Source organism: Plecotus auritus (assembly GCF_963455305.1).
Source record: "Plecotus auritus genome assembly, chromosome: 7".
NCBI lineage: Eukaryota > Metazoa > Chordata > Mammalia > Chiroptera > Vespertilionidae > Plecotus > Plecotus auritus.
In genome coordinates, this window is record NC_137774.1 from 67,323,693 (window position 1) to 67,345,171 (window position 21,479).

General features: G+C 52.0%; 1 protein-coding gene across 5 annotated transcripts in view; it reads left to right on the forward strand.

Annotated features, from left to right (window-relative positions):
• The window catches only part of CORO1A (coronin 1A), a 44,804-nt gene extending 25,017 nt beyond the window's left edge, over window positions 1-19,787 (forward strand). Inside the window, exons 1-12 of one of the 5 annotated variants that reach the window (XM_080680886.1) lie at window positions 13,631-13,647; window positions 14,025-14,148; window positions 15,740-15,938; window positions 17,303-17,425; window positions 17,515-17,644; window positions 17,727-17,911; window positions 18,069-18,188; window positions 18,385-18,489; window positions 18,598-18,743; window positions 18,860-18,917; window positions 19,024-19,239; window positions 19,520-19,787. In XM_080680886.1, the coding sequence (XP_080537012.1) occupies window positions 15,741-15,938; window positions 17,303-17,425; window positions 17,515-17,644; window positions 17,727-17,911; window positions 18,069-18,188; window positions 18,385-18,489; window positions 18,598-18,743; window positions 18,860-18,917; window positions 19,024-19,239; window positions 19,520-19,624 (1,386 nt within the window). In that variant the 5' untranslated portion in view covers window positions 13,631-13,647; window positions 14,025-14,148; window position 15,740 and the 3' untranslated portion in view covers window positions 19,625-19,787. The other 4 variants (XM_080680887.1, XM_080680884.1, XM_080680888.1 and 1 more) reach the window with 4 other exon arrangements.
• The last annotated feature ends 1,692 nt before the right edge of the window (window positions 19,788-21,479 follow it).

Sequence of the window (21,479 nt, forward strand, 5' to 3'; positions counted from 1 at the left end):
TATTACGCGCGGGTCCAGAGGAGAATGTCTCTCAAATTCTGGGCCCCAACATGCAGGAATTTTCCCTATTTATATGTTTTTACCTTCTTTGTCTCCCAAATATGGGGTGTTTCCGGCCCCTTTTGCAAGTTCTTAAAGAGCCCATATGTGCTGGAGCCTTGAGACCTCAACCAGAGGCCTGGCCTGGTGCCAGCACTGATAACCTTGTCTGGGGAAGGTTTAATGGCCTCTCTGAAGTGGGAGTAGTCTTATCAAGCAAGAATTTACAGAAGCCAAATAGCAGGGCTAAAATTTCAAACAGCAGTATTTATATAAGATGGATGCTTCATTCCCCACTGGTTTTATGTACATGAGTCAAATCATTGACTCTTAGTCATTGTAGTTATATTTACCCCTGAGGACTATAATCTTAATTTTCTGCCTAATAAAGTTAGTGGGCCTGCTTATAAGATAAGGGCCCAGAATTAGGGCCAGGATTAATCTTTAGAGAGTCCGAAGAGTCCTGGACTCTCAATTTTTCCTGGGCTGTCTTAAGCCGGGTGTAATGAAGCCACGTTGGGATTCCATTGACCTTGACTGCCGTGGAGGTGGTCCTTTCCAGGTAGGAGTCAGTCCTTGGGTGGCAAATTTCTTTACCCAAAAAGAGTCACCAGGGTGGAAGAGATGAACCAGATCAGAAGTTGGTACAGGCAGAGCGTCTCAGATGTACTTCTGGATTGCTTCCTGGGTAGACTGTAAAGCCTGTAAGAACTTGAATAAAGACTGGTTATGGATTTTAGCTTTTCTAGATTGGGTAGGTCAGGTTCTGGAAGAGTCACTAGAATCTGTAGAGGCCCCACTGGTTTTAGGGCAGCCTCCTGGGCAGCTTCATCTGTGGCCCAGTTCCCTCTTGCTTCTGTGGAGAACCCTTACCTTGTAAATGCGTACCTGCTATCAGTATAAATTGTTACTGATTTTCTTTTGTCTACCAGAGAGCCTGAAACTGGGTGACTCGAGTGTTTGACATCCAGTGCTCTAGTGTGTTCTGGAGTAAAACCTCGACCTCATGTGGGGCAGTTAGGATTAGTTACTGCCCTAGGGTTAACTTATTTGCTTTTTCAATAAGCATAGCTGTGGTTGCTACTGCCCAGAGGCAAGTAGGTCACCCAAATGCAAAGGGGTCAAGTTTTTTTGGACAAATAGGCTACCAGCCTTTTCTAAGGGCTGAGACTTTGGTGAGTACCTCTTTGCCTATGCCCCTTGTCTCACATACGTAGAGGTGGAAAGACTTAGTTACATCCTGTAGCACTAGTTGGCCCATCGTCCCTGCTCTGCTCATGTCTGTCTAACTGCCTAATATATTACCTCAAGGATCCTGGCTCTGAATTCTTTTAGGGAAAATGGATGTTGAATTTCTTCTGTAGCTGCTTCGTGCTGAGGAGGGACGGAGTTTTCCCTCAGAGCCAAGAGATCCTTGCTGTCTGTCAGAGGGACGATGAGGCCTGGGCACAGAAGGAGGTGGGCTTGTGACCTGGCAGAGACAAACTGTAACAAATGGTCCGGTGGAAGGGAAAGAAAACATTTCAGTTTTTTTTTTTAATATATTTTATTGATTTTTTACAGAGAGGAAGGAAGAGGGATAGATAGTCAGAAACATCGATGAGAGAGAAACATCGATCAGCTGCCTCCTGCACACCTCCTACTGGGGATGTGCCCGCAACCAAGTTACATGCCCTTGACCGGAATCGAACCTGGGACCTTTCAGTCCGCAGGCTGACGCTCTATCCACTGAGCCAAACCGGTTTTGGCAACATTTCAGTTTTAATAACCTCTATTGAAATAGAATTTTTCTCCTCAAAATTACCTCTATGTTTATTAAAAGAGCCAAATCAAGACCAATTTACCTATTGTATTGAATTTGGCCTGATTGTTTGCATAAACACGACAAGAATGGTAACTGACTACCTTTGCCGGAATTTCATGATTGAATCTTAGTGTGCCCTGTAGGGCCAGGAAGCCAAGCCATCCAGCTGCCATCAGGCCTGCCTGTAGTATCTGCTGAGTTAGGTGAAGTCCTCACCTGTAGTGGCTCTACCTGGGCCCATGCCCTAGGCTTTAAGGCCCATCTCAGTAGCCCTTCTACTCATCGCGGCTCAGAGTGCGTGGGGGTCCCGCAGGGATGCAGAGGCGCCCTTATGGCTCCCCTTGTACTCTGACCAACCGCCAGTGATGGTAGGGCATGGGCCTGATGCTCTAGCACCAGGTATTTTCAGGGCTACCAAGCAGGATACCAGGCTTTTCCTTGGCACTCTTATTGGCTTCAAGTCTTTAGAGTTCAGACAGGGCTCTTTAAAACATGACACTCCAGTCAAGGTTTCTGGTCAATAAAACCACTATTAGAAACCGGTCTTATTGAATTTATGCAGAGAAATGTATTGCCATGATTTATTAAGCATTGCCAAATTTCAGAGGAATTATATAAGGAGAAAAATATACTGACCTGCTTTAAGATCGTCTGATTTTCCTTGTCAGTCCTTTCTATGGATTCTTCAGAGTAATATAACTGTCTTCAAATGACAAGGAGAAATTCAAAATGTGTCTATATTCAAGTAGACAATTATAGCTGTCCTTGTAGTAGGGTTCCCCCTACTTAACTTGTCCTTAAAATTTTGTATGGTCTCTGGGAGGGGTGACATGCCCTCAGAGAAAGGACTACGGGAGCTTTATTGCTTTACAGGGTCTCTTATATCACAGGACCTCACGGGGTCTGTAATTCCTGTAACAAAGGGCTGGTACTCACTACTTCCCTCTGTTCCAAACAGGCCTTCCCCAGTTTCCTAAAGTTGAGGTTTGTGCCACCCCTGACATGGGCATGGTGGCACTGTGGCCACCTTAGGTAGCCAAATCTTCTGCTACCATATGTGACATATGGTAGGGCTATACAGATATCTTAGGGAGGTGACTAAAGTCTATTCTTGACCTTCCTACAGAAAGCAAAATTGTCCTTGTCTTTCTGGAGTCATGTCCATGAAGTCGCAGGTATCATCCAAGTCTATTATACAGTTTTCTGCAGGTCACTGTCAGGGCTATGCATGGTGGCCAGTTCTTCTTTCTAGCCACAAACACAGCCTGTCTAATTTCCCTAAATTTTATACTGGCACGGGAGAAAGTTGTTTTGCTGTAAACAGGCAGCTTAACCCCTACATATCTGGGCTTGGACATCTGCCTAGAAAGCCGTAATTTATAAGTTTAACATGTGGCCTTAGGTCCTTCCAACCCAACAGGGTCTCTGCCATCCCTCAGTCAGACTCCTCCTCTCTTGGAGAATCTCAAAGTCCTGAAAGCTCCCCAGTCCAGGGAGAGTGCCTTTCCTTTGCTCTTTGACTTTAAGCTGCCAGTCCAAAACAGCCAGAGTTGCAGTTAGAAACAGCTCTGCATACTGCAAAGCGCTTCTGTGGCAGTGTCTTGGGTATTAGACCCCTTGTCTTCCCGCCAGTCCCCTTTGTGACAGAGCAGCGACCAGGCCTCTCCCAAGATAGTGCACTGCAAGGGGATCTCAGCCCATCCTCTTCCAGCAGCAACAGGTACTGAACCCTTTCAGTACATTTGCAAACAGGGAGCTTTCACTAGCTCTTTCTGCTGCTTTCACAGATCCCGGGCCTGCTGCTCTATTCCTGGGGCTGCAGGGAGACTAGTAGCAGTCACTGGCTTCTGGTTTAACTGTTGTAGCCAGCAAGCCAAAGGCCTAAGTCTTGTACTGCTTGTTGTAAAACATTCATTACTCACTGGGCAGCGGCAGGGTAGCTCTAGTGTCAGGTAAATGTCTGCTGTTCCCCGTTTTTCTCGCTGCTGTGGATCCTTCTAGGGCCACTGCAGGCAGCTCGGGCATCCAGTCCCCCTTCCTTCACCTGGCTCTTGGGGGCTGAGTCTGCCTAGCAACCAGTTTTAAATCACCAGGGCAGCTGCGGACTTCAGCTCCGTTTCTCCTCCGCTTTGCTCCTGGGAGTTTAGTTCTTTTAATGTATTAATTATGCTTGCAGAAAACTTGCGACCTTAAATCTAGTGAAGTTCTGATAAGACACCTGGATCATACCCCTATGCCAGCAGAGCTGTCTGCAGCCAGTAAAATCAACAAAAACCTATCTTTCCCTGCTTCATAATTAACTGTGGACAACCCCCCCCCTTCCCCCGTCCCGTCCCCCAGTCCAGTTGCTTGTCTCTCTTTCTGATTGTGAGTCAGAGGAAGACAATTCCTATAGAGGGGAGAAATAGAAACAGTGGGAGTTTCAGAGAAAACTACAGACTACCACTGTAGTAGTCCTCCCTTTCGAAGGCTGAGGTCCGACCTGTGGAGAAAAATGACTCTTAGTCAGCCTGGAAAGATAGGGAGGAGGAAGATAAGGGTGTGTAGGGAGATTTCTTGCGAACTGAAAGCCTGGATGGCCTCCTGAAAGAAATGATCTTTAATCCAGTTACAGATGCTATTAGAATCAGGATGAGAGAGGAAGGGAAACCCAGGTCATGTCCTCTATGAGGATCCTAATAACTGAAAACAGCAAGTCAAACAAATGTTGGACTATGATGTCACAGGCAGGGACAGGGCCTGTAAATCTCTCCACCCCGCGGAGCTGTAAGCCCTGCCCCTGGAAGTCTCCAACCACCAAAAGAGGTAAGAAAGCCATAAATAAAAGTTCTTTGCTCTTTGAAATGTCATAAATTTATACTTTTAAATTAACCCTAGGACTTCAAAATTTCAATTTAATACAGCAAATTCACAAATCAAAGCAAACTGAAACCCTTATTTATACAAACATAGAGAGAAATTTTTATTAGCTAAATGGGCTGATTCCCTCCTAATGTGATATAGAGCAAACATCTCTGAGAAAAATAACTCAGCAGCGCTGCTTAAGACGTTTGCAGACCATCATAGCAGGTCCGCCCTATCTTTAAACAAATTAAACAATAGAAAGAGATAACAAATACTCTCATGTGTACAGCCAGAATGCACAAAGTGGCTTTTGCGTCACACAGACCAGTTAATGAGCATATAATTATGCCAAGACAGACAAACATCCATACTCACACTCTCTCAGTAGACTAGCCCAGATTGGAGCTGAGCAGATAAACAAAACAATGCCCAAATCCCCAGATGGGCATGAGGGCACTCCCGGCACCCATGCCCCAGAATAGAATTCTCAACCAAAGTCTTGGTGAGAACCTGCCGGAGGAGTTAAGACTGCGTCCAGTCCCCCTTCTCAGTAGCAAATTGGCTAGTCCCACACAAACAAACAGCAAAGTGAACTCATAATTCCTTCATTCACCTCCAGAGTCCCACATTTATATACTAGCTAGTCCGAGTTTTTGACTTCTACCAGATATTTACCCAGAGTTTAAACAGTCCACCTGATTCCTGACTCCTGATTAATTTGCCTGAGGAAGCTGTATGGCTTCCGGGGAGGTGATCAAGCTCCCCCTTCCACTCACTTGGAGTGGGCTGAACTGACGGGGCCCCTACCTTACAGATTCTGTCGACAGGTCCAGAAGTGTCCGTCCACTCTCTCCAGATGCCAGCCGGGTCCTGGGCTGAGGTCCGGGAGTGCCCGGAGTCCCCCGGTTCAATTCTGCTAAATCAGCAGAGCGGCACCTCCCGGAGGCCTATCCGGCTCCCCCAGCCCCAAACCTGGCCCATTCACCGGAGGCCAAAAAGGCCAAGCACAGTTGTTCCCGGTCAGGGAACCAATAATGTTACAGAAAACCAAAGAAGAACAAAGCAATACTTAGAGAGATGGAGTTACATTTATTACGCGCGGGTCCAGAGGAGAATGTCTCTCAAATTCTGGGCCCCAACATGCAGGAATTTTCCTTATTTATATGTTTTTACCTTCTTTGTCTCCCAAATATGGGGTGTTTCCGGCCCTTTTGCAAGTTCTTAAAGAGCCCATATGTGCTGGGGCCTTGAGACCTCAACCAGAGGCCTGGCCTGGCACCAGCACTGATAACCTTGTCTGGGGAAGGTTTAATGGCCTCTCTGAAGTGGGAGTAGTCTTAGCAAGCAAGAATTTACAGAAGCCAAATAGCAGGGCTAAAATTTCAAACAGCAGTTTTTATATAAGATGGATGCTTCAGAGGGATGTAGCAGGGGCCACTAGCACAGGGGAGAAAAGAAACCATGTAAGGACTGGCTGTGGGGGAGCGGGTGTCAGGGAAGACTTCACAGACAAGGAAATTTTGACCTGGATCTTAAAGGATAAGTAGGGGGTGCAAGAGTGTGGTAGCAAAAAGGGGTAAGAAATTTTGAGCCTGTGCCAAGGGCAAACAAAAGAATCCAAAAAATTGTTGACCAGAAAAATGACATCCAAATCAAAGACATATTTAGTTTTGCTCATATAACATTTTTAGAAACTTTTAAATTAGTTGCAACATTGAAAGATCTGGAACTTTAATATAAAAATCCATATTTGTAACATCTTGGAAAACCAGGTTTAGCTACACAAGGCCCACATTCCCACATGACCACCAAATGCAGTTCCTGTTATAATTCATCTGCCCACATCAACTACTCACGTACCTGCCTCGTCCTCTGAGATAATGAGAGATAATGGAGTGGTTGTTCATTTAAGTCACTAAGTTTTTGTAGGGAGCCGCTATAGGATTGAGCCTCGGGCTGACCCGTGGCAGAGCCACAAACAAGTCCCAGCCTGGAGGGCAGAGCTCTCCTAGCATAATTAAGCCTGACCTTGTAGCCCTCCCTAATTCCTTCCTAAGTAGCTAATGGGCTGTGGGAGGTGCAGCAAGTGTTGCCAAAACAAGAACATTTGTATACATGCTAATCTACCCTAGTTTTAATCAGACTATAAAATAAAGCTTCGGCTTGCAGGCGGGGTCTCCAGGCGTGGGAGATCCGGGGAGCCCCAGTTGTATTCTCTTTGTCTGTCTTCTTTAATCTTTTTTTTTTTTTAATATATTTTATTGATTTTTTTACAGAGAGGAAGGGAAAGGGATAGAGAGTTAGAAACATCGATGAGAGAGAAACATCGATCAGCTGCCTTCTTCACACTCCCCACGGGGGATGTGCCCGCAACCAAGGTACATGCCCTTGACCGGAATCGAACCTGGGACCCTTCAGTCCGCAGGCCGACGCTCTATCCACTGAGCCAAACCGGTTAGGGCTGTCTTCTTTAATCTTTAACCGCCTCTCCTCAGGTTCACCCTTGGCCGTGCTGGTGTAGCACAAGTTTTGGAGTGGTTTACTCCACAAGAGGTAGCCGGAACACCCACTTTTACCCTTCCCCTGTAGATATCTGAGGGCTCAGCCTCTGAAACAGAGTAGTGAGGGCGCATGGTGAGCTGGGTAAAGAGCAGCAAGGCCAGACAGGTGGATGGGGAAGGTCATAAGGGGCTTTGCACACCATGCCGAGGGAGTTTCAACTTCCTCCTACAGGAGCTGGTCGAGTTTTGTAAGGTCACCTTATTAAGACCGGAAGGCGACTCTAGAGACGCCATAAAAGATGAACCAGAGGAAGGTCAGGGACCCAGTGGTCCAAGCAACACAACTCAGGCAGTGGTGGTGGGCAGGGAGAGGAAGGGAGAGATTCAAGGTCAAGACTTCCTTCTCTGGGAGGCCCTCCCCGAGGTGCTAAGCAGGGGTCCTCAAACTACGGCCCGCGGGCCACATGCGGCCCGCCGAGGATATTTATCCGGCCCGCCCGGTGCCGCTGCCTGTCCTGCTTAGCAGCCGACTCGTCCCAGGCCCGCAGTGCGCATAGGAATTCATAGTTTTTTTGTTTTTTTTTTTAAACTATAGTCCGGCCCTCCAACGGTCTGAGGGACAGCATTTCACTGTTTAAAAAGTTTGAGGACCCCTGTAAGGGACATGCAGGTTGAACCATGTATAGTTGGTAGTCAGAACTAGGGAGTAATGGGAGCAGATTTGGGCCACAGTTCAGAGTAGCAGGTGTCAAAGTGTCTAGTTAAAGCTGGGGATGCAGGTGGGATGGTGTGGGGAGTCTGGGTGGAGTCCTGGCCAACTCCCTGCACAAAGTGTGTTAAGCAGAGAGAGGACACTCAGCAGGGAATTGAGAGCGAGCGCTGCAGAGCAAAGAGAAACGGGCCCAGGTGCTAAAGAAAAGAATGATTCCGGAGGGAAAGTAGGCAGTAGCATCAGATAATCACCAAAATGTGCTCTTCTGGTTCATGTTCAGGAGGTGATTGGTGGCCTTGCGAGGGCAAGTCTGCGTGGAGAAGTAAGAGCAGAAGCCAGACTCATGTAGGTGGAAGAGTAAGTAGGAGACGAGTAAGTGGAGGGAGTGTAAACAGCTCTTTCAAGAAACTATTGTGAACAGTAAGAGTGCGATAGGGAAGTGGTTTGAGGTTGCCACATTGAGAGAGGTTCTCCCAAACACACAGGGGACCGGAGCTTGTTTTTATATGCAGGAGAGAGAGGGTCTGTGGAGAGGGGAAGCGGGCAGTGCGGGTAAGGGGGTACCTGATGGAGTGCGCTCACTGTGGAAGTGGGAAGGGATGTGTCCCAAGGAGGAGGAAAGGGCGATGGGCCTCCTCTGTGATTAAAGTGAATGGCTGTTTATAGGAGATGCTATTGCTGGTGGGTTAAAAGAGTTCTCATCTCTTTTCTCTATGAAACAAAGCCATGATCATCTCATAAAGTGAGGAAGGCAGCCCCAGTTAGATGGCTAGTGTGAAGTGGCTCATATGATTGACTTAGGCCTAAGCCTGGGGACCTGGCATCCTCTGTGCCTCCTGCTTAAGGCTGGAATTGGTTCCTGAGTGCGGGTCAGGGCGAGCCTGCAGTTGGAGGGAAGATCATAGCTGGGAGAAGGCCTGTAACCTCTTGCAGTGAGACCCTAACACTTCTTCACTTAGAGACTTGTGTGGGCTGCTCCTTACCTATGGGAGCAAACTCCTTAAGAAGACACAGGTTGCCGAGCCATTTTGCTCAGTTGTTAAGAGTGAGGACTTGCCAAAACCGGTTTGGCTCAGTGGATAGAGCGTCGGCCTGCAGACTGAAAGGTCCCAGGTTCGATTCCGGTCAAGGGCACGTAACTTGGTTGCGGGCACATCCTCAGTAGGAGGTGTGCAAGAGGCAGCTGATCGATGTTTCTCTCTCATCGATGTTTCTAACTCTCTATCCCTCTTCCTTCCTCTCTGTAAAAAATCAATAAAATATATATATAAAAAAAAAAAAAAAAGAGTGAGGACTGAAGGGTCTTGGGTATGATTCACTTAACTCGGATGCAGGCTCAATCCCTGGCCTCTGGTTGGGCACCTGCGTGAGGCAACCAATCGATGTTTTTCTCTCTGTCTCTGTCTCCCCCGCTCCCTTCCACTCTCAAAAAAAAAAAAAAAAAAAAAAAAAAAAAGACACAGGTTGAGGCCTCTCATGATCTGCCTCCTGCTGTCTTCCTCCTTCATCCCAAGCACTTGAGGCTCCAGTCATGGTCTTTATCTGAATTGCTTTTCTCCCTTTCCCCTCCCTTCTCTGCTTGGCAAACTCCTATTCAAGACCCGGTTTAAAGGGAACATCATCCATCCTTTCCACTAGCATCTATGGACTGTCTAACGAGGCTCCGGCCCGGTTCGCCCTCCTGACTCCTCTGCTCTCCCCTTTGTGCACACCTCTGCTTCGAGAGGTCACCTGGACTGTTTGGATGGACTCAGGGGTTTCAGAGGCAGGCAGACATGTATTTGAATCCCAGTTTGTGTGACCTGGGGTAGGTTGTTTTTCTCTTCTGAGCCTCGATGTTGCTATCTGTGAAAAGGGACAATAAAATGCCTCATAGAGCTTTTAAGATTCTTTAGTGATGGAATGTTAGTGCAGCACCGAGGGGCTAGGACTCTTGGTTGTGACAATCTTAATTTTCAAAATCTCCTTTTACAGTTGATTTGTTTAAATAAGGATCCAAAGAAGGTTTACATATCACAGTTGGTTGATATATTTATTAAACTCTTTTAATATTTCCCTCCTTTTCTCTTAATGCCATTTATTTGGTGAAGCGAGGTCATTTGTCCTATAAAATTTTCCACATTCTAGATTTAGGTAATTGCTTCCTTGTGGTATTATTTAACCTGTCCCTCTATCTTCCTTATTTACTATGAACTAGTAGTTAGATCTAGAGGCTTGGTTACATTCAAGAAGATGCTTATGATAGTGATTTTGGTAATAACACTAAAAGGTACTATTGCATAATTATTGCATCATTTTATCGGAGGCACATAATGTCAGGTTGTCCTACTTTTGGTGATGTTAAGATTGACCAGTGGATTCTTTTTTTAGGCAATCATGGAAATTTGCACATAACTTGAGTATTAGATGATGTGAAGAAATCATCACTAATTTTTAAAGGTATACTGTATTTATTACATAATGCTATTGTGCTTAGGTAAAATAAAAATAATTATCTGACATGCAGTAACACGGATGAATCTTAAAACATTATACTAGTGAAAAAAGCCAGACCCATTATGTATTATTTCATTTGCATGGAACATTCTAGAACAGGAGAAGCTAATTTATACTGACAGAGAGCTTATCAGTGGTTGCCTGGGGCTGAGGTGGAAAATGACTCTAGAAGGGCATGAGGGAACTTTTAGGGGTGATAGGATATTTCATATCTTTATTATAATGGTAATTACATGGGTATATACATTTGTCAAAACTAATTGAACCATGCACTTAAAATGAGTGTGTTTTATTGTATGGAAGTAAAAATGTATTTTATTGTATATAGATAAAGTTGATTTTTAAACAGAAATAAAATACAGTTACAACTAGAATGAAGAGAATCCATTCAAAACAGCTACAAAACTGCCCGGCCGGTGTGGCTCAGCAGTTGAGCGTTGACCCAGGAACCAAGAAGTCAGAGGTTTGGTTCCCGGCCAGGGCATGCCTGGATTGTAGGCTCCATCCCCAGTGTGGGGAGTGTAGGAGGCGGCTGATCGATGATGTTCCTCTCCCATCGATGTTTCTATCTCTTTATCCCTTTCCCTTGCTCTCTCCATAAAAATCAATAAAAACATATAAAAAAACAGCTATAAAACTATACTATACCTATAATATACTAGTAAGTATGGGAAAAATAATCTAATATTATACAACACCTTTACAGAGAAAATTATAAAATTATATTAAAGAACAGAAAAGAACATATAAACATATAGAGAAATACACCATATTCATGGATGGAAGTCTTAATATTCTTCCCAAATTAATCTATACAGTTAATGCAATTTTATTAAAAACTAAGAGTTTTTAAAAAATCTTTATCTCTAAGACAGTATGAAATACTAAAGTATTTAAGTTGAAATGCTGGGATGTTTGGGATTAGTTCAAGCCCTGATCCGTGTGACTCAGTGGTTACAGCATCAGCCGGGGTACCGAAGGTTGCAGGTTCAATTCCTGGTCAAGGCATGCACTTAGGTTGCAGGTTCGATCCCTGGCCCCAGGGGCCCATGTGGGAGGCAACGGATCAATGTCTCTCTCTCACTTAGATGTTTCTCCCCCTCACCCCTCCTTTCCTCATACTCAGAGAGCAGGGCCATGCACCTTGTAAGATGAGCAAAGAACACTAGGTGGGTTGGCAGGGGATGAAGCTACAGCTCTGCAGGTCTGTCCGACTCCATCATGCTCTACAGCCTGTTTAGGGTGGGACAGCCCAGAGGAGGCCTTGCTGGGAGTCGGGCCTTTAGCCCATGCTCAGCATTTCAGTCCCTCTTTCCTGTATGACTGGCACCTTGGAAGGGCCCCTGGTCCTGTCTCCCTCTTGGCAGGTGTTCCAGTTAAAACTCATTCAGTCCCAAGCACCAGAAATCCAACTCAAATGTATTGTCATATGTGGAAAAAGGAAGTTAAGCCTTATGTAGCAGGAAAGCTAAGGAGTTCAGACACAGCCTGATCCAGATACTCGGTGCCGTCACGACTCTGTCCTCACAGCTCGCCTCTGCAGCCCTCGGCATGGGCTCATTCTGCCTGGCTTTTCCTGCGTGGTGACAAGATGGTCACTGCCCGTGCTGGGCGTCCAGCTAGCAGCTTACTAACCCCAGTGGAAAGAGGGCTTCTTTTTCCTAGCAGCGCCAATGAGTCTGCTTCTCATTGAATAGACTTGAATCAAACGCCTGTCCCCGAAACCTCCTCTGGAACCTCAGGGATTGCCAGCGGGGAAGGTTTGGTTCCCAAAGGAAAGGTGGTGAATGCGGGGCCAGCAGCACGCAGCAGGGACACCCTCCAGCAGCCGTCCTCGGGAGGCGCCATGCGGGCCTTCACCACCTTCACCACCCACCGCTGAACTGACTCTCACTCTGTCCGCTGGACGCTGCTTCCTTATCTCTTCCCACTGGCCTTGCCTCTGTCCCCTGCAGCAGCCCCAGGCCCCCTCCCCCGCCCGGCCCGCGCTGCAGACCAACTGTAGGGTGAAAGCAGCATCTGGGCCCCCACCGTCCCCTCTCCAGGCCTGCTGGGTTGGGGTTCCTTGCCTTTGCGGCATGGTTTCCAGGTCCCTCACTGACGTGCTCGCCCTCTGCCGAGGGCTCCAGGGCTGAAGGCAGTGGTGCCCGGGTTCCTCTCTGTGAAACGGAGGTGGCACTGCCACTGGGGTGCTGTGCGGTTAGATGAGTGTGGAAAACCTACAGCGTTATGAACCATGTCCGGCACCCAGCAGGCCCTCAGTACCTGGCAGCTGCTACTCTCCCCACTGCAGCTGGAGGCCACACGTCGCCGTCGCTGCCCCGCCGCTGGGGCCCAGTCCAGCAGCAGTCGCAGGCTCTCAGTCACAATACAACCACCGGTGTCTACAACAGAACAAGCCGTAGGAACACACGGTCTCATTTGAGCCTCAGAGCTTTGTGGGGTGGGCGGGACAAGTTGTGTGAACCCCCGGCTTACAGATAAAGAAACTGAAGCTTAGAGAGATTAGATCTCTTGCCTAGGCTCACTCAGCCAATCAGTGGTGGAGGCAGGATTTGAATCAGTCCCTTGAAATTCATGTTTTGGGACCTTTGCTCAGGATGCCCCTCAGCCTGCAAGACCTTTTGTAGTCAGGCCTGTTGGCTCTTCCTCATCCTTTCAGGTCCTGGTCAAATACCTTGCAAACAGCAATAGTGATAGGAGTAACATTTATTAAGCACTTGCCCCACTCCACATGAGACACATAAGGCTTTCCTTTCCCTGTGATCTTATGAGGTAAGTATCACTCTGTTATAGAGGGAGGAACTGAGGCTCAGAGAGGTTAAGTAACCTGCCCAAGGTCACTCAGCAGGTGTGACAGTGGGAGTGAGACTCACAGAGCCTCTGATTCGGGAGCAGGCCTTTCTTGCCCGCTGGATGTGGCCTCTGAGGCCAAGGATGGACACAAACCCCTCCATCCTGAGTCTGAAGTCCAGGCTTCTGCCCGGCCTGGCTCCCTTGGGGCTGGTTGCTCCTCTCCTTCCAGTAGCCTGAGCGCTCCCAGGGGCAGGTCACCTGTTAGCCCTGCACAGGAGGGGCTCCATGTGCCAAATTATTTCATTTGCCCCCTCCCCGCCCCCCTCCGCCCCCCACTCGGCAGGCAGAGCAGAGTGCTCCTCCACGAAGACATGAGACCTGAGGTTCAGGGGCTCCTCCAGGGCCACCCATTTGTAAACGTAGGGGCCTGGACAAGCCGGGGCCTCCGCGCGCAGGTGGGCGCAGGGCTGTCCCTCCTCGGCCTGACCGGTGCTCCGCTCGGTCCCTGCGGTGGGGGGAGCGGCAGCGCAGTGTGGCTGGGGGTGGGCGTGGGGCCTGTACAAAGGGAAGGATGGTGAGTAGGCTGGGAGTAGACTGCAGGAGGGGAGAAGGAGCAGAGTATTTTTGCATTTTGACATTAAAAAGTGCAGATGAGATTGTCAGCGACTGGCCAGCAGCATCTGCTTTTCTGGGAATTGGCAGCGTAGGGCGCTGAGCGACCGAGGGCGGGCGGGGCGGGAGGCTGCGGGCTGGCGGGCGAGGCGGCGCCTCCGCGGAGGGAAGGGCTCTGTCCTGTAAGAGCTCCGCCCAAAGGGGCGCTGCCACCCCTAAGGAGGCGGGTGGCCCGGCGTCTCATTCATTGTCTTGACAAGAGCATCCTCAGCGGGCCGTCTCCGGCTCCTCCAGCGCTTCCTCCTCCCTCTCGCCCTCCTCCATTGGGGAGGTCTCCGCAGCAGGTAAGCCTGCGGTCCTGTCCCGCGAAGGGACCGGACATCGCGGTCCTGGGCCACCTGTGGGGCGGCGGGAGCCTGGCACAGCCGCTGTGGGGGCGGACAGACTGTCAGCGCCGAGATGGGGACCGAGCCCTGCGCGAGGGACTCGCCTGAGCGTGTGGGTGCGCGTGGGACGGTCCATCTGTGGGCCCGAGAGCTCCGAGGGGAGGCGAGGGTGAGGGGCCACGGCAGCCAAGATGGACGTGGGGGGTCAGGACACGTGGGGGCCCCCGACTCTCCCCAGAATGGGAGTCTTTGGGTGGGGGTGGGGGTGGGGGCAGGGTGGGGTGAACCCAGCAGCTGCCCTGAGCTTGGAGACAGGAAGGGGTTGAGAGCAAAACAAGAAAAGACCAAGTTCCCCTTTCCGTGGTTTCTGGGCCTGGTACCTGCGGTGGGGGAGGAGGAGGGTGGGGCGATGGCTTCCTGTCCTCCAACCTCCGGTTTGGCGCTCCCTGCTCCCCAAACCCAGGCTTCTCACCTGGGACTGATCCCGGCCCCAGACTGCTTCTCCTCACACACTCAGACATGCTCCTCACTGCAGGCTCCGGAGAGGCACCGGGTGGGCAAGGGCGCTGGAGCCCCGCAGAGAAGGACCAGGCCCTAAAGTGGGGCAACCTGGTGAGGCTGGGAAGCAGCTAGAGGCCCTCCCAGCAGGCAGCACGGCCCCTGTCTTCCCCAGAACCCCGATCCTGTACCAGGGGAGCCAGAGGCGGTCCCCGCCGCTTCACTTGCTCTCTGCCCAGCCAACGGGGAAACCATCCCAGCTGGACCTCAGAGAAGTCGGCCGCTCTCCCTTCCTGTGTGGAGTTCCAGTGCGTGTGTGTGTGTGTGTGTGTGTGTGTGTGTGTGTGTAGGTGGCACTCAGGGCACCTGCTGAAGTGGAGGCGAGAGGCAGAGGAGTGGGAGGAGGAGAAACCCGGACCCAGGCCACCTGCCTGTTTGTGGTGCCTAGAGACCTGCTGGGGAAGCCATCCTGACCCCGAAGAGCAAAGAGCGTGGCTCCTGGGCAGGCCCCGTGCTAGTCCCTCCACGTGTCCACGCTGTGCCAGGAGGCGAGGAGGCCAGCCCGGCCCCTGCCTTTAGGAGGCTCCCCATGTGGGTGTGAGGGACGCGCGGTCTGGATGCTGAGGCTGAGAGAAACCCTCTCCACACTGTCTGCGCTGAAGCCGCCCAGTGTGAGCCATGGGAGAGATGCTCTGTCCATCAGCCAGTCCCCTGACCAAGAGCACTAGCTGCTGTCCCACACCCGGCTCTGCTACAAGGCCCCGGCTCAGGGCTGCAGAAGCAAGAGCTGAGGGGTGAGGAGAAGGTGGGCCTTGCAGGTTAGCTGGGGTGAGGGCTGCAGAAGCTGAGAGAGTGTGAGGGTAGCAGGATGTCAGTTACAGAGAGCCAGGGGTGGGGAGTCCTGGGTGTTGCTGCTGGGGAAGTTAGCTGAGACCTTAAATGTCAGGCTGAGGGGTTCCGGGGGGAGACAGGGACTGGAAGGTCACAGTTGGCCTGAAGGGAGAAAAGTTCTCAACCTCTGCTCTCTCCCCCCTCCCCCCCTCCGCTCCAGGATGAGCCGCCAGGTGGTCCGCTCCAGCAAGTTCCGCCACGTGTTTGGACAACCGGCCAAGGCCGACCAGTGCTATGAGGATGTACGCGTGTCACAGACCACCTGGGACAGTGGCTTCTGCGCTGTCAACCCCAAGTTTGTGGCCCTGATCTGTGAAGCCAGCGGGGGAGGGGCCTTCCTGGTGCTGCCCCTGGGCAAGGTGAGCCTCTGGCCGTCCAGGAGCCCCCTGAGTGGTCCTGATTAGGTGACTGTCACCAAGCTTCCCTGTGTCACAGTGTTGTCATCTGTAAAACTGAGCTGGGCTAAATGAGCTTTAAGCTTTTGCCAGCTCTTAAGTGGAAATTGAGCCCTAGCTGGTTTGGCTCAGTGGATAGAACGTTGGCCTGTGGACTGAAGGGTCCCGAGTTTGATTCTGGTCAAGGGCACATGCCCGGGTTGGGGCTCAATCCCAGTGTGGGTTGTGCAGGAGGCAGCCGATCAGTGATTCTCTCTCATCATTGATGTTTCTCTTTCCCTCTCCCTTCCTCTCTGAAATCAATAAAAATGTATTTAAAAAAGAAATGGAAATTGAGTCTCAGAGGGGAGACGGCATGAGAAGGATCACACAGTGAGTCCTGAGACTCAGGGTCTCCCAAGTCTCAGCCTGGGGCCTTCTCCCCTCAGGAGCACAGACAGGGATGGGCTGGGGTCTGGGCAGGCCCAGCAGTGCTCTTAGAATTGGGGGCACTCTGTGGCTGGGCCTGTCAGAGCCCTTGGGAACCCAGCAAGTTCTGGCCCCAGCTCCCAGGCAGGGATGATATAGAGGGCCCTCTCCTGGCCCCAGCCCTGCCTGCCTCTGACCCTGTCCCCCTGCCCTGCTGTCTGCTGACCCCTACTCCCAGCACACTGCTGTGCTCTAGCGGGTGACACAGGAAGGGGAGATGAGCCCTAAGTTGTTACCAAAAAAGGGCCGATGGAAGCAAAGAGAAGAGGAAGTGGTTGTCAGGGTGAGAGCTGGGCCTGCTCTTCACGCAGGAAGCCCTTCTGCACAGCTGTCCCCGGAAGTGGCCATTTCCAAACCTCTGCTCCTGTCTGGGGGCAGTTATGACAGACTTCCCGGTCCCTCTCCTAGAAGGGCCCAGGCCCAAACCCCACCATTCTCACACACCTTCCTGGGGAACACTAAGCCCGATGCAATTGACCCCCCTTCCCCACACCTGTCCCTGGCTTTAGCCTGTGTGCCTGGAAGCCTCACTCAGGGATGTGAGTAGGTAGGAGGGGTGAAGGTCCTCAGGGCACAAATGAGAAACTGAGATAGAGGAACTTGGCCAGGATCTGACAGTAGGCAGGACCTGCCCCACACCCCCAATCTGTGCTTCCCGTGGCCGAGGTCTGCCCTTCTGAGTTGCCCTGACAACTCTGGCCTCGGGCAAACAGAGGACCAACTCCTCCCACCCTTGGCCTGCTCCGCCTCCCACGCTCCTGTGGCCTTGCCCTCTATGCCTCTCTGAAGGGCTGTGGGGAGGTTGGACTGGGCTTGGAGGGCAAAAGCACCTCCCTCAGAGGCCCTGCTGTGCCCTCTAGACTGGACGTGTGGACAAGAATGTGCCCACAGTCTGTGGCCACACAGCCCCTGTGCTGGACATCGCCTGGTGCCCGCACAATGATAACGTCATTGCCAGTGGCTCTGAAGATTGCACAGTCATGGTGAGTGGTGGTGGGGTTACGGGTGAGGAGGGGCCCCAGGCTGGGATCTGACATTTGGAGTGCCCGACTCACTCACCCCTTCTCTGCAGGTATGGGAGATCCCCGATGGGGGCCTGGTGCTGCCCATGCGGGAGCCTGTGGTCACGCTGGAGGGCCACACCAAACGTGTGGGCATCATTGCCTGGCACCCCACAGCCCAGAATGTGCTGCTCAGTGCAGGTGCCTGGGGGGAGGGGCAGGGTGGGCTGGCCTCTGACAGCGAGGGGGCAGCTCATGGCTCTGACACTGGGGCATTGCCCAGGTTGTGACAACGTGATCCTGGTGTGGGACGTGGGCACCGGGGCAGCAGTGCTGACGCTGGGCGCGGACGTGCACCCGGACACCATCTACAGCGTGGACTGGAGCCGGGACGGCGCCCTCATCTGCACCTCGTGCCGCGACAAGCGCGTGCGCCTCATTGAGCCCCGCAAAGGCACTGTAGTAGCTGTGAGTTGCAATGACTGTATGACCCTTGACCCAGGGACCTTTACCCCTCCTACCCACAACCGGGCTGCTAGATGCTGTCCTCTCTTGCCCCTGCCTGCGGCAAGGACCTTGGGCCGTGTGTACGGGTGCCTGACCGACCACATCCCTTCCCTTCCAGGAGAAGGACCGTCCTCACGAGGGGACCCGGCCGGTGCGAGCCGTGTTTGTATCTGACGGGAAGATCCTGACCACGGGTTTCAGCCGCATGAGCGAGCGGCAGGTGGCGCTGTGGGACACGGTGAGCACAGAGAATCGGAGGCTTAGTCCCAGTCTTGCCATGCCTGAGCCCTATGTCCAGGGCCGTTTGCCCGCCTGAGATAGGGGTTTCCACCGGTTGGTCTGTAAGGGTCACCCCCACCCCAGTTACTGCTCAATGAAGGGCACCACCCGGGCCTGACATGGCCCAGCTCATTATCTCCCACCTGTCTCTACAGAAACAGCTGGAGGAGCCGCTGTCCCTGCAGGAGCTGGACACGAGCAGCGGTGTTCTGCTGCCCTTCTTTGACCCCGACACCAACATTGTCTACCTCTGTGGCAAGGTGGCCCAGTGGCGGGGAGCAGGGGGGGGGAGGCGGGCAGAGGGGTCAGGAAGGAGCACGGCTGCAGGCACCTGTCGGTGTTGATCTCCCCGCACCCACCACCCGCAGGGTGACAGCTCCATCCGCTACTTCGAGATCACTTCCGAGGCCCCATTCCTGCACTATCTCTCCATGTTCAGCTCCAAGGAGTCCCAGCGTGGCATGGGCTACATGCCCAAACGTGGCCTGGAGGTGAACAAGTGTGAGATTGCCAGGTGACTGTTCCCTGACCCTGACCTTAGCATGCTCCTTGGACAGCGCTGACCTCATGCTGACCTTCAGTCTCAGCCCAACTGTGCTGTGGGCGCTGCTCACCTTCCTGTTTCCACAGGTTCTACAAGCTGCATGAGCGCAAATGTGAGCCCATCGCCATGACAGTGCCTAGAAAGGTGATGCATGTCCCTCCCTGGGCTCTGGGCTGGGCACACCTTGCAGAGCTGCAGGGTGGTGGTGTGGCCTAAGCACGCTCTTAACCAGCTTTGGTCTTGCCCACAGTCGGACCTGTTCCAGGAGGACCTGTACCCGCCCACTGCAGGGCCTGACGCTGCCCTCACGGCCGAGGAGTGGCTGGGGGGTCGGGATGCTGGGCCCCTCCTCATTTCCCTCAAGGATGGCTACGTGCCCTCAAAGAGCCGGGAGCTGAGGGTCAACCGGGGCCTGGACACTGGGCGCAGGAGGACAGCACCAGAGGCCAGCGGCACTCCAAGCTCGGTGAGAGGTGGATGGGAGGCTGGAGTCAGGGTAGGGAGGCGCTGCCATCGCTGTGGTCACTGACCCAGGGGAGGAGGCTGGCCTCTGAGGCAGCCCAGACTCACAGGGAGCTGGCAGTGGGTAATCCTGAGGCCTCAGAAGGCAGGTTTCAGCTTGCAGTCTTGAAGCTCTCTGGGCAGCAACTGGCTGAGAGACAGAAGGGCCCAAGCCCTGGGGCTCTTGGCCAGGATAAGGGGAGCCCAGGGTGGAGCCGGGCTTAACGCAGCGCTGGATCCTCCAGGATGTTGTGTCACGGCTGGAGGAGGAGGTGAGGAAGCTCCAGGCCATGGTGCAGGAACTACAGAAGCGCTTGGATAGGCTGGAGGAAACAGTCCTGGCCAAGTAGAGACTCCGGGGCCTTGAGCTGGGGCCCACCGCATCGCCTCCTTCCGCTGCCCCCCCCCCCCCCCCCCCCCTGCTCCTTTCCTCCCACTCCTTAGGCCACAGTGGCAGATAAAATAAAATGGCTTTATTTTCTGGTACCTCCCAGACTCTGATGACTGTGCACCTGAGTGCTGAGTCTGAACTGACTCTGAATTCCCCCTCAGAAGCCTTGATGGGCTTGGCCCATGGCAGGGGCTGAGGGATGCTTCCAAATGCTCTAGAGCCGTGGTCGGCAAACTGCAGCTCGCGAGCCACAAGCGGCTCTTTGGCCCCTTGAGTGTGGTTCTTGCACAAAATACCACAGCCTGGGCGAGTCTATTTTGAAGAAGTGGTGTTAGAAGAAGTTTAAAAAATTTGGCTCTCAAAAGAAATTTCAATCGTTGTACTGTTATTTGGCTCTGTTGACTAATGAGTTTGCCGACCACTGCTCTAGAGTAAACCACAGAACAGGTCTGGTGGGTGGGAGCACCCCATTCTGGTGAGGTTTGGGGGCCTGCTGTTTTGCAGCTGGCAGGTGTGAGCTACTCAAGGCCCTAGCCTGGGGCTTCATTAACTTCCACGTTTACCCCAAATCTGCTTTTTCTAGTTAACCACATCAGGTTACATGTAACTGTACCAACACTGTTGCTTGTGGGGAAATGAAACAACTAGCTCCTACAGGACATCTTTCAAACTGTAGGCCTGAGGGGTCCTTTTGTAAGGTGAAAGCTTAGAACTAAAGCAAAGGCCCAACCCTAGTTTACAGGCGAGGAAACTGAGGCACTGAGTAGTTGAAGGGCAGTCTCCCCTCCTAGTTTGGAGCCTTCCTGTGCAGGGCTGCTGCCTCTTGAGACCTTATTGTGGGTCTTGCCTGGACCTGGCCTCTGTGCGACAGGGACCTGAATAACCTGTCAGGCTCCATCAAGTGGGGGCTTGGAAGTGGGTTTGATACCTACCTTAGCAGGTGACCCCTGAGTTGGGACACAGGCTATTAGGAACAGGTGTCCTGGCCACAGCAGAGTTTGGTTCATACCACACAGGGGCAGCAAGGACTCAATGCCCATCTGCTGCCCCTTCCCTCTCTTTAGCATGCCAGAGAAAACCACCTGGGCAGAGAGCTGTGAGGCAGCCATAAGACTGTCCCTGTGTGCCCATTTTGGTCTCACCCTCTAAGCAAGCCGTTACTCTGGGCAAGTTACTTCTTCCAATGAAATGGGGAGGGATACCACAACCCTGTGAACACAGTGTGTGGACCCAATCAGGGGTGTGAGAGAAAGAATCAGGAAATCTGGACTCTGGGCCTATGGAAGGTGAAGTGCCTTCTTGGAGCCTCTCCTGTACAATGGGGATGGGCCCTTCTGAGTGGCTTGTCACCAGCTGGCCTCCTGGTCCAGAATTGAAAAACAGCTCAGGAAAGAATCCCTGGAACCCAGAAGGGTTCACCTGTCATCACCGTGACTTCCAGCTTTCCCCACCCATTATCCCTCTGATAGAAACAAGAGGAGATGTGGTGGAGGGGGAGGGGAGATAATTTAGGGGCCAAGAGACTGGCCTTGAAAACACAGGGGAACAGAGTGGGAGGGATGGCCAAAACCTGTAATCCATACTCCCAAAAAGCCCTGGCCCCACTAGGTCTCAGGGACTTCACATGCAAGGCCTTACCAATCCTGGTACTTGTGTTTAAGCTGATACTAGAGGTATCACCTGTCCCTATTTTGTGGCTCTGGTTGGCCTTATTTTCCTGTTCTACCTCAATTCCTGTCCTCTGCCCACACCTCCATTCTTGAAAACCACATGGTGCCCAGCCGGTGTGGCTCAGTGGTTGAGCATCGACCTAT